Raw genomic sequence first — 15,175 nt, 5'->3', positions numbered from 1 at the left:
CCTCTCTCGATTTCTGGTAAACCTATGTGGCCAATAAAATCTCAAATTTGGGGAAGGAATGGAGTGATTTAGCAACTCTGTAGTTGACTGTTTGGCTGTTCAATAAGTAAATATGATTCCTCAGTAAGTGCTATAGCCTGAATGTCTCTGTGCTTTCAAAACTCGTATGTTGAAATGCTAACCTCCAATGTGATGGTATTATGAGGTGGGGTCTTCAGGTAGCAGGAGGTAGTTAGGTCAGGAGGGTGAAGCCCTCATGAATGGATTAGTACCCTTAGAAAAAAGCCTGAGAGACTCTTTGCCCCTTTCATCCTGTGAGGATACATCAGGAAGATGCCACCTGTGAACTAAAGAGTGGACTCTCACCAGACACTGAATCTGCTGGCACTTTGATCTTGAAATTCCAAGCCCCAGAACTGTAAGAAATCAATTTCTGTTGTTTATCAACTACCTAGTTGTTTTGTCATCATAGTCTGAACTGTCTAGGACAGTAAGGAATGCAGGATCTGAGACACTCCAGAAGTTAAAACTTTTGGTTCTGTGGAAGAAGGATAGTGAGAAAGCAGCCAGGGCTTCCCTCCAGGGCCATTGGCAGAGGAGGGTGCTTCAGAAAGGAAAGGAACACAAACAAGATCAATGGCACTGTTGTACCTCCCCCAAGACCACAGAGCAAGGAGCTGACGTGCAAATGCATGTGGAAACTGTCAAAGGGAAACAAGACACACTAGTGTAGGAAAGTCACATAAGAAACCTATCCTGTTGAGGAGACCTTGGTGATATGGTCAGAAAATGCAGAGAAGATTAAGGAACTCCTTGTCAAACACTGCTTAGGAGTTAAGGGTGATGTGCCCAGACCAGTGGCTCGTGAACTAGCCCTATCTAGACTTTCCCCATGTGCTGAGTTTTCCCAGGTTGAACACTGAGAGTTGGGCCCATGCCAAGGAACCCTGAAGAGAAGAAATGGGAGAGAAGCTCTAAGTAAAAAGCCGTGTGAGGCTTCTCACTAATCTGAGCCCCATCCTTCCTCCCTCTTCCAGCCAAGCCTCCTTCTGCAGTTCTCTCTGACTCCAAGGGTTGGCTGGGCTGTTTTCTCAAAGCACACAGTCTTGCCCCATATTCCTGTACCCGGAAGAAGCATGGACCATCTAAGGTTTCCTTTGGGGTGTTGCTGTGAACAGTAATAAAACACAGAGGAGAAAAGATCCTTCCTCTTCACCTCCACAACCTTTTTTTGCTTTACTAGGGCCAGGTTTCCTGGGTTAAATTGTGCAGTGATGCAAGCAGTGCAGTATATGAGAATGGAAGTAAGCTCATAAGTGACAGGATAAAAATTATATCTAATGAGGAGTTTACTAACTCCAAATGCAAGTTCCAGCTTCAGGAGTCAGAGCTTGGGGGTGAGACACAGTCCAGTGAAAAGCTACAGCTGTGGCTGGAGGGTTGGGGCCTGAGAAGCAACTCTTATCAGCAGAATCAACTAGTTACATGGGAGGAGAACTGCCACATGGATATTTGGACAGTTTATGCTGAGTATGAGGGAGAGTTCTCCTCCTCTCCTCTAGAAAACCTTCAGTTCACTAATGCTTTTTCTGCAAGTAGATTCTCTGTGGATAACTTCAAGTGGCGTTAAGTCTAGGGTCCAGGTTGAAAAGGAGCAGAGTGAGTATCTGTAGGCTTCTCCAAGCCTAGGTTAAAGTTGTGGCTGCTTGACTGTATATATGGCTAAATATGCCATCCCTCTTTGTACCCACAGCCCTGTCTGTGTGACTTGCAGCCCTTTTCAGTAAAGAAGTCTAATTCTCTACCCCATGCACCTGGGAGGCCTTGTGACTTGCTTTGGCCAATAGAATGCAGGGGAAGTGACAATTTACGGGTTTTGAGCCAAAGCCTCAAGAGGCCATATGTGTTTCTTCCTGTTTCATGTGATATTTTTGTGCCTCCACCACAGCCATGAAGATGTGCTTGGGCTAGCTCGCTGGAGGATGAGAGACAATCAGACTAAACCTGCCCTAGCCGAAGGCAGTCAACCATCACACGTGTGAGTAAGCCTAGTCAAGACCTGCAAAGCTGCCTAGACAACCTGTGGAAGGTTGCATTGCAATATGCGATTGAGGTGTTGTGTTTGTTTTGTATTATGTGGGCAACAGAAAGCTGACACAAACGTATTTTAATTTTGACATTCTGGGTGGTAGGTCAGAGGCAAGAAGGAAAAAGACAGAGATTGGGGCTAAAGAACAGGCTGGACAGGGGCCCTGTGGAGCCTAGTGGGCAGATAAGTCAGCTTGGCTTTGGAGGCTGGGAGAGGATGCACTGCAAGCCAGCACCTATCTGGAAGAAGTGCAATGGTTACCGAGACAGTCCCAAGCATTGGCAGGCAATAAGACCAGTTCATGGTGATCAGACCATTAAGTAGGTGGCATGTCAAGTGCATGAGTTGGAATCAGCACACTGCTGATCAGACAGGATCTCTGGGCTTCTGAGAAGCAAACGGAAGGATGAGGGTATAGGGAGATGAACAGGCAGGAGCCAGGTCACCTAGCAGAGATCAGGATCAAAAAGTTAAGAGTCAGAGACTGGGCCTTTGATAGCCCCACTGTACCCTGGGTATCTCATCTTCACACTTCCAAGATCTTCATCCTTCTCCCCATCCCCTGACCCCTGTGGTCTTCATTGGCATGGCTCTCACTCCCCTAACTGCTCCTCTGGCCTCCAGCATGATCCAGTCTGTTTTTCCCAGACGCAGATGGTGGTTTTATTGGAGTTGGCTCCAAGGTCATGGGTTCAGGGTATAAGCACCAGACTGATTTCCCAAAGTATGTGGTGCCAGGGTCCCCAGCAAGAATCACATGCTGAAGCTGGAAGTCCATGTGGTGACAAAGGAAGGTTCCAGGATTTGTCTACATCGGGGTTCTCAACCTTTCACGTGCATTAGCAGAAACCTGACTACCCGTCAGCAGCTTCATATAAACAAACGGGACTGGCTGCGCCCAAGACCTCCTAAATGAGAATCTCTGGGGAAAGGTTGGAGGATGCTCTTACAGGTTTACTTTGCGAAATAGAGGAGAATCTGGTCCTGAAAAGGGGACAGAGAATTAGCTTCTGGGATCATAGAGCCCTAGGGAAAAGAGGTCCAAGTGCTGGCTCATGAACTGAGACTGCAGATGGGGACATTCGTGGGGAAGACAGAGATGAAGTGCCAACAACCATGGGTACACCCAAATAAAGTTGTGAGTGCTTCAGGCACACCTGTGTTTACTTGAATAAAAACAATTAGCCATTCAAATATTCCCTGTAACATTCACATTACTTAAAATAAAGGTCAAACCTGCCCTCAACACATAATAATGTCAATGCTAAAACTGATTTCAATCTCAAAATATTTGGAGAAGGGGCTGTATCTAAAATTGCATAAGACTGTAGGCCACAAAAAGACCTTACTTTGACTCTAGCATAACTAGTAAAGGTGATATTAATATTAATACTTTTTTCCCGCAAAATAGACTCTTCTTGGAAAATGTCTCAAAAACTTGTTATGCACACACACGTTCAGCTTTTACAAAGTAATTTTCTGAGAAATCCTACACAATTCTCTAGCAGAGAAGCTGTCTGATGTGCTAGAATCCATCTAATCAGAATAAATCATTCCTATCTCATTAACATGACAAAATTCAAGTATTTATAAGAAGTTTGGTTAGAGTATGAGATTCCTCAATAACCCAGCTCTCTGTAGCTTTATATTCTTCCTATTGACCATAGCAATTTTAAAAAGCAACAAAATCACTTTTTAATTGTCTGCATTGATCCAAATTGTTAAATGTACAAACTATAAGTAAACTGGTTCTCATAAATGCAAATGAGGCAAGTGTGTGGGTTTAATCTGTGGCTTTTAACATTTTGTTTCACTTAATGAACACTTATGTGGCACTTCCTGTTTGCCAGGTACTATTGTAAGTGCTTTAGAAATAATGTATTTCATAGTCATGATGACCATTTTGAGAAAGCACTATTGTTACTGCCGTCATCCTTGAGGGAACTGAGGCTCAGAGAGGTGAAGTAACTTCTCCGAAGTCACCTGCGGTTAGAGCCATGGTCAAAACCAGGCCGTGGTCTGGCTCTAGGGTCTGAGCTACTAACCTCTACCCTGTGGACTCTTGTTTTACCTTCTTCCTAAAAGACTGTAAAGACACAATCAAGGGTGGATATCTACATACCACTCCCTACAGAGGATGGTAGAGAAAAAACTGCCTTCCCTCTCCATAGGATAAATGGAAGGCAAGAGGTTGTGTCCCACTTCAGCAAGCCCTTTTCTGACTGGATATTGAAAACCCCACTGCACCCTGGGGATCTCCCCTCCACACTTCTAGGACTCCATCCTTCTCTCCATCCCCGGCCCCTCTGGCCTTCACTGGCATTGGCATGGATCTCTCAGCCCGAACTGCTCCTTTCCTCCAGCCTGATCCAGTATACCCTTCCCAAAGCTGTTTCTAAAACACCAAACTGTTGTTTTCTATATACGCGAATCTCTATGCCACTGATTTATTTTGTGGATAAAAGCCAGATAATTTAGCTGAATCCACAAAGTGCTTACTTCACGCCTCTGCCCAGTTGATCATCCTACTCCAAACCTGGCACACAGTAGGTGGCCTCATTCTTCCACAGGTTCCCTTTACTGAACTGTATTAAGCTGTCTGCCATTCTGTCCCCACTGATATTTCCTCTTCCAGAATTCCCTTCATCCCCCTCCTTCCCTCTCATGACAATTTGCATCACCAGTCTTCACGAAGATCATTCTAATGCATCCTTTATAACCCGGCTCAAGTGTCATTTTCTCTGGGAAACTTCCTGTTCTACCCCAAGGCATGCCGCATCACCTCTTACTGGTCGCTGACTCTCCGGCACCTCTGTGACTGCCTGGGATGAAGCAAAGGATAAATAAATGATTGGTGAATGAATGAACGGTGGGTTGATCCCTTGAATGATTCATTAAACCTTCTATCTCTTCTGGGGAGCTAAATTATGCAACAAAATTAAAAAAATTATTCTTTATTCCATTAATGCCTCCAAATGTTCTTGGAGTTTTTCTTGAAGACTGAAGATCTATGACAGCCTTTAATTTTGAGTTAACGTTCAGTGCACTGTATCAACACAATTATAAGGGGTGCTAAAATAATTTAAAGTTTAGTATTAAGACAAGCACAAAAATGAAAATTCCCTAAGACAACTAGAATGTCTTTCAAAAGCACATTTTTACATACTCTACAGTATAGCAGAATGTACCCTCTGCTTTAAGCTTTGAAAGATTATTTGTGTTTCCCTAAATAGTCACTATCTTTCTTTTGACTTTTTGAACATAGTTTAGGAAAGAAACTTCATATCGTATAGCCACAGTAAAGGCTGCTACATATCAAAATATTTTATAGACTTTCCTAGTTTCTCACAAAAGAGTCTTCATACTCCAGGCTGCTCACTAATTTGCTGCAGTACTCCATGTCAAAGCTAACATGGAGGCCACTAGTATGACTTATCTTTAATTTCTTTCAGGTGTAATTTTACTCTAAAACCATTGAAATCAAAGAGAGTTTACTAAATATAAAACTGCCCACCAGTCATAAAAACAAAAATATGTCTTAATTTGAAGTAACTTTCCGTACTGTTGTCATATGAAGTAAAAAAGGACATCATCCTTACAGTAACTTTGAACACATGCCCACTCTGGTTACTACCAACAGCTTAAAGGGAGATCTTAAGAGTATTGTTTAAGGGCTAGTAGTCTACTAGGTAACTTTTATTATGTCCTACACACAGATGTATTTAAAGTACAAGTTTGACAAAGAGTGGGTTGTTTTGTTTCACTACCTGTCTTGAGGTTAGGGACTTTTTGGATGGCAGAGCATAAAACAGCAGCATCTGCTAGTAAAACTGCTGTCCACCGGACACGGAAGTAGATGGGCATGTAAACAATGATCATGAGGATAGTTCGGGTCGGCAAACATAGGAATTACACCTTCCCTACTGCCCTTCACGTCTCAAAAAACATTTAAGAGGCATCAGGGGGAGATGCCCAAGTTCGGAAAGTGTGCATTCTCCGGAGACCAATCCGTAGCTGCCAGTGCCTTACACTGCTTGAAGTGTGGCAGGGACGGCCACAGTCTTCACTTCTTCACAGGTATTTCCATCTCACCTCCCTGGCAATTTCTTAGTTGAGAAGCTTTTCACCAGTGTTTATGTTGGTTATGGAAATAAATGAAGAAGCTATTTTTGGAAATTTTCCCTGGTATTAGTCTTTTAGAACACATATTCTGAAAAGAAGAGGGTAAGTGAAGCGTAGAGCAAAGGGAATAATTGGTCAATAAATGTAAATGGTTCCATAAAAATGTTGAAATGTACTAATGAGGAATCCACAAAGTGTGTTCATCTTCACTGAAGCACCTCAAAGGCACTCAAAACCCTGCTCTAATAAACACTTAACTACAGGTTTTCAGGGCAACTTGCTTGTTTTGGCCTCCACATTTTATACCATTTAGTTCTTCAGGAATGCTTTTCTCCTTCCTGCTTTCTTCCAAGTGTAAGCCCTTGGCTTTCACAGGCAAGTTACAGAGTCAACTGGGAAGACAGTGTCCTTGACATGTAGATCCCAAGTCCCAACAATGAAGGATTGTTCCCAATTGTCTTGGCATAATGAAAATAAACATATATGGATTAAGTGGCAACAAAGAAGAGATAATGGCTAAGGCTTTCAGAGATTAAAGATCTTTGTAACTCAGGTTATAACTGTGATTGAACTGATGAGAGTGGGGAGTTCCAGTGTCTTTGTTCTTTGGAGTAATTCCAAAACTCCTCTGGGCAGGTAGGCTATGGAAACTGAACCCTGAGTAGATGAAGTGGTTAAGCAAATATACAGGGTTTCACACTAAACTGCAGTAGAAAAGCATCAGAAACTGCAGGGAAAAAAAAGTGTATGTGTGTAATTATGTATGAGTATGTGGATGTGTGTGTATATAAATACTTGATATAAAGAAATATAATGGAAAACTAGTTGAGCATGTAAAAACTATACTCAAAATTCTTACATGCCATTTTTTTTTTTAATTCCTAGACTTAAGCTACCGTAACAAAGGAAAAAGCAGCATTGGTCATATCAGAAGCCAGATGTCATTCAGTATCAACACCCTGCTTAGTACAGGAAGATCCAGACACTTAAGCAACTATAGCTTCAGAATACCGGCCAACCAGGAATTCCATAACAGAAATATAAATGCATCCATTCACTCCTCATTAACAGTCAGGCTTTGAACAATGCAAGTCATTAACATATTCATTGTTCTGCTATCCTTTTGCCTCAAATTTTTACTTCTTTAGGGATCAAAGATATCTGAACACTTAGCTAACAAATGCCTCTGCGAAACCATCTCTGCAAAATGTAGTGGCATCAAAAGTGCCAGAATGAATTTTTGACTATTTCAAGGGTGTGACAAAAACACTAAGGAAAACAAATCTATGAACTAGTTTTATTTTATTTGCATTTAACATGATTATACACATTCATGTGTCTAACAAGATCTGCACTGTTACATTAAAAATACAGTACAATAACATTCAACATGAGGTACTTCATATTTATGTATTTTTTCCTTCATAAATAATGCTGTAAGCTACTAAATTCAAGCACGCTGATGCACAAGTGGCTACAGTGTCTTGAATTAGCTGAGCTTATTTAAACACCTTAATAAACAAAAAAGACAGTTCAGTGCAATAATTATGTAGAAATTAGACCATTTACTTAAATACTATTTTAAGATATGCTTAAAGAATGTCACATTAGAACTGCTAGCCTAGTTCCCCTTTATCCCCAGGATGAACAACGACAAAGACTGTCAGCCAGATACATTGGGGAAAAGCATCTACAGTGTATTCTGCTTAATAAAGTTGTGTTTATAGAGTAGAGTTGCCTGCTTTGTTAGAACAATGGTTTCTAGTTTTAAAAGCTACAAAATCCAAGATTACAAAAGAAAATAAAGCAAGCACATTAGCCTTCATTCCATTTCATTGAAAATGCATAAAGGAGAATAGGGTTTAAAATGTAAAACTTCTTACTCTAAATACAATTTTCAAATTTTACCCACAGCTCTCGGTTCCAGCCAATCAGATGGTAGATTTTTTTTTAAAGTAATTAACAATTAACATAAAATTACATTATACACAGTGTACAGGACTTCACACGACTTTCACCAGCAGCTCGCTAGTCACATGGAGGCAGCGAGCTAACATGGGCACTGACAGTGAGTGTTAGTGAATGAACGCTCTGCACTCGAAGACTATCACACCCACCTCAACAATCTGATAGGATGCAATTAAAGTTTCTTCTCCTCTGGCTTAAAAACAAGTGCCTTCTTATAAGGTCTACCAACTTGCATGGTAGCTATGAGTTACTGAAATGTTTAACCATAATTTAAAAACCAAATCTTTTGTAGAAGTATGCTTTTTAATTGAAAATGTACCTTTGTACATCAATGCTTTGCCAAACTACCTGTCAGCTCCCTAATAAGAAATAATTATAATTTTAGAAAGTTGTCCTGGAAATACTAATCTATAATCATCAGTAACAGCTTTTCATCATCAATGCTAATAGATGTAGGTAATGGCAAGAGTGATTAAAACATTTCCAATAATCCAGTGTTCTCCTCCCTCAGGGAAGTCAGCTGAAGGCAACAAGCCCACATCTACAGGGGAAGAAGTGGCCCAGAGGCACAGTGAGTAAGTAAGGGCAGTCACTTATGGGCCTTGCTGGGGCCAGCAGGAGGACCATTACTGTCTTACCTCTTACTAGCCAGGTAGAGAGGAGACAGTTCCTGAGCTGGCAAACACACTTGCATGCGCATGGGTGCGCAGGCACACACACACCCCAGGACTAACTCCTGGCTCCAGACAAGCCAGTTTCAGGCTTGCAGAGCAGGAGCAGGAGGCGGCCAAGGACCACACTCTGGGTGGCGGGGGGGAAGCCATCTCAGGATCACACTGAGCAGGAAAGCTGCCCAGAAACACATGGATACTTCAACTGGAAGCGAACACACTGGACACTGCCAGGGACACAGGCACTAAACCAGCACAAGCCAGCAGCGAAGGAGAATTTTTTAATAAGCTTTTCCCTGCTTTGTTTACATTATCTGTGGACAAGTAAGAGAGCTAGATGTGGATGCTGATGCAGTGAATATTAGGTATAATCAAATGTGTCACTCCAGACCATTTTTTACAAACCCTGCAGGCATATGTTGGCACTTTAAGATGGCCAGGGGCCAGATTCTAGCAGTCTAGGAACAGGACAAAATTAAAATTAACAAATAATATAGTATATAATCAAAGTGGATCAGGCAAAGTAATATTTCAAATTTTAAAAAATGAACAAAGGTATCTCATTACATTAAATGTAGTGCTACAAAACTAGTTGCTACTCCATTTGTATAAAGAATTGTTTGGTCCTCTTTTAATGGGGAGAAAGAAAATAGAAATTCTACACAGTATGACTTATACAAATAAGCAAACAGTGGGGATCAAAAGCTAAGTAGAGAGAAGAGTTTGGCTTTTTCAAACTGCATATTCTTATGTGCCATCAATTATTTGTAGTCTGAGTCTTTTTTAGGCTTCCTTTTTAAACTGTCTTAGTTTAAATAAGTAGGACTTTAACTTTTTTCTACTGACAATAAAATTTAAAAATTTACTTCTAAAAGAAGTATCCGTATTGAAATTTTTTGTCTTCTAAACTAAAAGAAAATAAATCTGCTTGTAGAAGTCATGGCCTAAACAAATGCCCCCAATTCCTTATTTTCCAATTTTACATTGATACTCTGAAGTGTTTAATACCCAACAATCTTATGAATTTAGAATTGTTTTAAATCCCAGAAGCAACAAATGTAAAAGGAATAAAACAAGAGCCAAACATGACCACTGTCTACTTTCTAAATTATTACTCATTACAAGGCAAAACTTCTTTCAAAATTGTACACTGAGGTTTATCTGTTTTGGGGGGTAAGAGGAGTTCTTTTTAAAAATAACTCTTGTTATCACTTTATTTCTGTTCATCAAATAGCATCCAAAAGGAAATTCAAGGTGATCTAAAATTATCTTCAGAGGGACAAAACTGAGAGGATGGTGGAACGCTTGGGAAAGCACATAATCTCCCCAGGTTCATAGACGCAACTCTAAAAACCACAAAGCCTTAATAAGAACGTTAGCTCTTTTAAGCATATAGTTAAAAGCGGAATGCTGCATTTTTGCCTGTACATAATTAAAAGGTTAAAAGAAATTAGAATCTGCCTACTGCTTCATTCATTACAAATTACCGGCACTGATCACATATTTGCAGATGAGCTAAGCATCAAGCAAGTTGGAACCAGATGTGCACTTTGGAGCTCACGCTGCTTCAGGAAGTGAGTTTTCAAGCATAGAATATAAGTTCGGGGATCTGCCCTCCCTGTACCCCAGTGCCATTGGTGCTATCTGAGGAGCACTGAAACTGGACAGTCACTTTGCCACACTGAACTTCTGTCATGCCTTCTTGTCCAAAGTAGCTGAGTTCATTGCCATCCAGTATCACACTGGCTGTGTAGAAGGTGTCTGGCTCAATCTGCACTGGGTATTCAAACCACACCGGAAAGGTATTGCTGGACCCATCTGAGAAGTACTTGCTCAAGTTCTGCCCCAGGACAACGCCCTGCCGCTTAAGTTCAATCTTGGCACTGTATTCTGCAGAACCACAGCTGGAGCCATACAGCCCAAAGCCAGCAATGAACACTCTTTTATCAACTGCAAACTGGATGCTGTCACAGCGACCCCGATAGCGCCATTGGTTGCTTCGATAGGCACATGACTGGAATCGGTGACAGCGCTGGGGGACAAGGCCCTTGCGGGCTTTACTCACAAACTGCAGCTCAGGCTTTTTGGCTGCAGTATACCAGAGGAAGATGTCGTTGGTCTCATTGAGAGTTAATACTCCGGACTGTGCAGCACCATTTGCAAAATCATCGAGGGCCATTGTGGGTATGCGGATCAAGTAAAGTGCCTTTCCTAGGACCTTGCGTTTATTTTCAATGCTCAACGCTAGATCTTGTCGTTGGCATTCTACTTCAGCCCAGTTGAGAGCTGCCTCAAAAACCACAATTTCTTTGGCATTCAGAGTTTCCCTACGGAGAATACTTTCTAGTGTCTGGAAGTCGATATCGCAGAATCCCTCAGACTTGAGAGCTAACTCAGCCTGGGCATCAATCACCTCCCAGCAACGCTGGGTCAGGTCTGGCTCCTCGAACAGGCAGCTCTGAGAAAGGAGCACACAGGCATTCTTGGCACTCAGGCTGGTCTCCAGGAAATTAACACAGGCTCTGGCAAGGTGAGGGACAATGTACTTTTTGGCAGCATAAAGTGTGGCCAGCACTGTGTCGGCAGCCAAGTCAATTTCATCACAATAGATATATCTGTAAAAAGCACATAACATGTAAGTGGAATTTTCACAAAATGAGTACAACCACTCATTTGAAAAGATACAACCACTTTCAAGTTTGTTCTGAGAACATCATCTTATGTGACAGTTATTACAAATATATTTGGAGAGTAAAGGAACATCTGAAACATACTAATACATCATTAATATTTCAACCCAGTAGTAAAGTTTGTAAAGTAATTAAAGATATTAACTTTGTGCTACCATTCTAGCCTCTATTTTCTAAGCTGCACTCAGTGTCATCTCAACAAAACAGAAGCTATTGAAACTGAAAAAGAACTGCATATTGAATAGTCAACATTACAAAAAAAAGCAAAATTCTACTATATATACTATATTATATTTAATCAAGAATAGTCTCATTATATTTTAAGAGAAATTATTGCATCTTCATGCTTTTGGAGTTTTCCTAAACACAAAATAAAACCTGAGATTAAATATTTTCCAAATAGTTCCAAGTTCAAAGGATTATCAAGTATGGACTGCAATATTGTCTTCCAGTTAACTTTACATAGAAAGCAATAGACTTTTTATTTGTTTTTGTTTTTTAAACTCAAAACTCTTCCTTCTCCACATATTCCTTCTACCTTCAGAATTAAAGATTACATTATTTCCAGATATATTTAAAGACAAAGTAGGAAAGCTTAAATATGTATTAATTCTGTGCTTCTGTCCTTATTTCAGGAGATAAAACACTTCATGGGATATACTTTTTGGGAGACAGTAGCAGTCTCCCAAAGAGGCATGTAAAGGTAGTCATCATCTGCTTCTCTTCTAACTGAGGTCTACAGCTACTTTATCTTGAGTTTTCCTTTAGTTATTGTATTTCACCTTAGCGAACCACGTATAACTTAAGAAATTAGCAATAGCTTCTATAAGGAAGTAAAAAAACACAAGGATGGCAATGAGAAAAATGTCCACGATCACAAATGAAACCTGCCTTTTTGCTCACAGGAACCTTTCTCTTCTATGATAGGCTAAGTCACCCACTGATGGCAAGGCCACTTGATAAGACACCTGCGACTCAGTGATGCTCTGACCGCGAGCCAGGACCCTGGGGAGGATCCTAGAGCACGGTCAGCACTTTCGAGCTCTTACCCTGGAACTGTCAAGGGGGAGCAGCTGTTCTCTTTTTCTGACAACCCCAGGAATACTGGCTACTCATACTCGATGAAGCAGGCCACCACTTTCACAACTACAGCATTAGAGCAAATGGCACCTGACTCATTTCTGATCTTACATTTTGTGGACTGCATGTATAATTTTATAAAGCTGTATCAACATATACTGTAGGCAATGCATCTGTGGGAAAAGATACTTGTCAAATGATTAATCAAATGACTTAGGTGAGATGTAATTCTCTGCCATTCTTGTTCATGTTTCCTAATTATGTATACATCAGGAATGATACAACATCCTACTTGACTGCAGAGAAGACAAAATGCTGAACTAGTGCTAGCAATCTCCTCAGCAACAGAAAACGCTGTAAAAAATATAAAGCTGACTTCACACAGTGGGGATCCTCGCAGGTAAAAGTGGTTTCTGTACATACATCTCCAAAAGATTATAAAGGTTAAAAGTAGCAGATTAGTTTACATTTTGGTACTTCACATGCTCACTTGCCTTTAATTTCCCTATCTCCCACTGTGAAAGTTCTTGTCAGTGACAATTAGATTTCAATACTGTAAAATGAATAAGGAATTAAATACTTTTAGGTTCTAGAACTAACCATAGTACTTATTTTTCAGGAGACAGTAATGTACGGCAACATTTTAACTATATGTAGGAGTATTGTTCAACTTGTTGACCCACTGAATACTTTTCTCAACAAATATTTTACTTATTCCAATGAACTGAAATCCCTAGAGCAACAGATAACGATAACCTTAAAGTGATATACTTTGCTGTGCTAGAATAAAGATTAGGAAAAATCATATAAATACTATTTAGAATAATAATTAGATTTTGATCACTTGGTGGACTACCACATTGTCTAGTACCGTATATGATAAAGAAGCTGATTCTATAACGTGGTTAACATAAACTGGAGCCTGCAGAAGATCCACCAGACAGAAAACTATCTTTTTTATAAATACATAACGTATCTTAGTTTCATATTTCTATATTACAAATGAAAGTTTTTCTGTATAAATCCACATGAAACTGTACGAGACTATCCATATCTTCATATCTTTCTAAGGTTTCCCCTCTAATATCAAATGCAAATACTTTTTAACCTTGAGAGTGTCTGATTTTATATGAGTATGTATACGTATGTATACACAAAGATCAGATTATTTCAACAGATAGTAAGTTTTTCATTTGCTCTTAGGAGACAATAACTCTTAGAATACTCAGAAATCTCCCAACTGGTGGTACTTAAATAAGGTACTTAATTTCTGAAATTGTGAAGCAAGAACATTTACTTCTTCAAAGACTTTTTCACACACAATGCTTTCAGAGAGAACATCTTCTATTAGATAATGCTAATACCAGAAAGTTATTTGTCTTTAATTCTAAGTTGTTAAAAATCAACACTACACATGCCACTTGCTCCCAAATTCTATGTCAAGGTGTGATTATAAATGCTGCATAATTCCATATGCTTTCCACGGAAAGATAAAGTGTTTTTTTCCAAAAACATTTATAAGGTAAGCAGCACCCTCTTTCTTCATCAGTCTTCTTTTCTGTTATGCAGAACTTAAATTCTGTGAAACCAGCAGGGTACAAATACAGCATAAACAAACTCTTTCCAAAAACACGAATGATGCTTACTTCAGCATAGCAAGAAAAGCAGCAGGTTCGACATCTGGTATACGGATTTCATCTTTGTCCTCTGCAAGTTCTCCGTAAAACATCGCATGGAACACAGAGCTCCCAACAGCTAAAACATACTGTGTAGAAAGGGAAATCTTATTTCATACACTAAATTGAAGGCATTTCCAGCAAATCAATGCAGAAAAACAACCCTAGGCAATCAGGTTTAGTAAACATAGCGTACCTAAACCCACTGCTTTGAAAAAGCCAAGGTACACAGGGTAGCTTGCCATGGAAGCATAAGACCATGCTGCTAATTATTTCAAAGCTTTAAGAGATTAATGCACACGTCCCCTCATTACTAAATACATACAATAAAAGCTTACATAACTGATTTCTAGGAGAAGGGTAAATATACGACTTTCCTGACTTGTCACAACAACTTCCCATGACTGGAGGGTTAAGAGGGGATGTGTGAGATATAAAGCAGTATAGAAGGAAACAAAGAAAAAATTAAGCGTGGCAAAGCCCTCTGGAGAGGGTGCGCTCTCTCCCTAATCGAGTAAAACATGCACTGCCTGACATCGGCAAGCTGCCCACACCAAGTTACAGGCTTATGGAGAGGGTCCCTCTTTGTAAACGTCAGGACTAAACCGGTCATGCAGCTGTTGCTTACTTTGTGTCCTGGCAACCGTTGAGTCCCACCTGGTGGCCCAACCACAAAATGTACATCTGCCATCAAATCATTATTGAACATCACCGCATTTCTATAAACAGAGGCAACTCATTAATTCACAGCAGCCTGCATTTTTAATACCCCTTCCCCAATATACAAAACCCACAAAAGACTTGCAAGCTAAGCAACAGTTCAGTAACTTCAAGGCAAAACAACAAATAAAGGTTCTAACTAAACAACTGTTCATAATC

The 15,175-nt window shown here is 40.2% G+C and overlaps 1 protein-coding gene across 10 annotated transcripts in view; it reads right to left on the bottom strand.

Annotated features, from left to right (window-relative positions):
* Positions 1 to 7,494: 7,494 nt before the first annotated feature.
* LOC105481513 (BTB domain containing 3) overlaps positions 7,495 to 15,175 on the bottom strand; it is a 35,674-nt gene continuing 27,993 nt past the window's right edge. For 7 of the 10 annotated variants that reach the window (XM_011741139.2, XM_011741140.2, XM_011741143.2 and 4 more), the window contains 3 exons: positions 14,925 to 15,015; positions 14,267 to 14,385; positions 7,495 to 11,465 (listed from right to left, as the gene is read on the bottom strand). In XM_011741139.2, coding sequence (XP_011739441.2) covers positions 10,433 to 11,465; positions 14,267 to 14,385; positions 14,925 to 15,015 — 1,243 coding nt within the window. In that variant the 3' untranslated portion in view covers positions 7,495 to 10,432. The remainder of the gene's footprint in view (positions 11,466 to 14,266; positions 14,386 to 14,924; positions 15,016 to 15,175) is intronic. The other 3 variants (XM_071079669.1, XM_011741145.2, XM_011741146.3) reach the window with 1 other exon arrangement.

The sequence above is a fragment of the Macaca nemestrina genome, chromosome 15 (assembly GCF_043159975.1).
Source record: "Macaca nemestrina isolate mMacNem1 chromosome 15, mMacNem.hap1, whole genome shotgun sequence".
NCBI lineage: Eukaryota > Metazoa > Chordata > Mammalia > Primates > Cercopithecidae > Macaca > Macaca nemestrina.
Note: the sequence above shows the minus strand (reverse complement) of the source record. Positions and strands in the feature narration are given on the sequence as shown.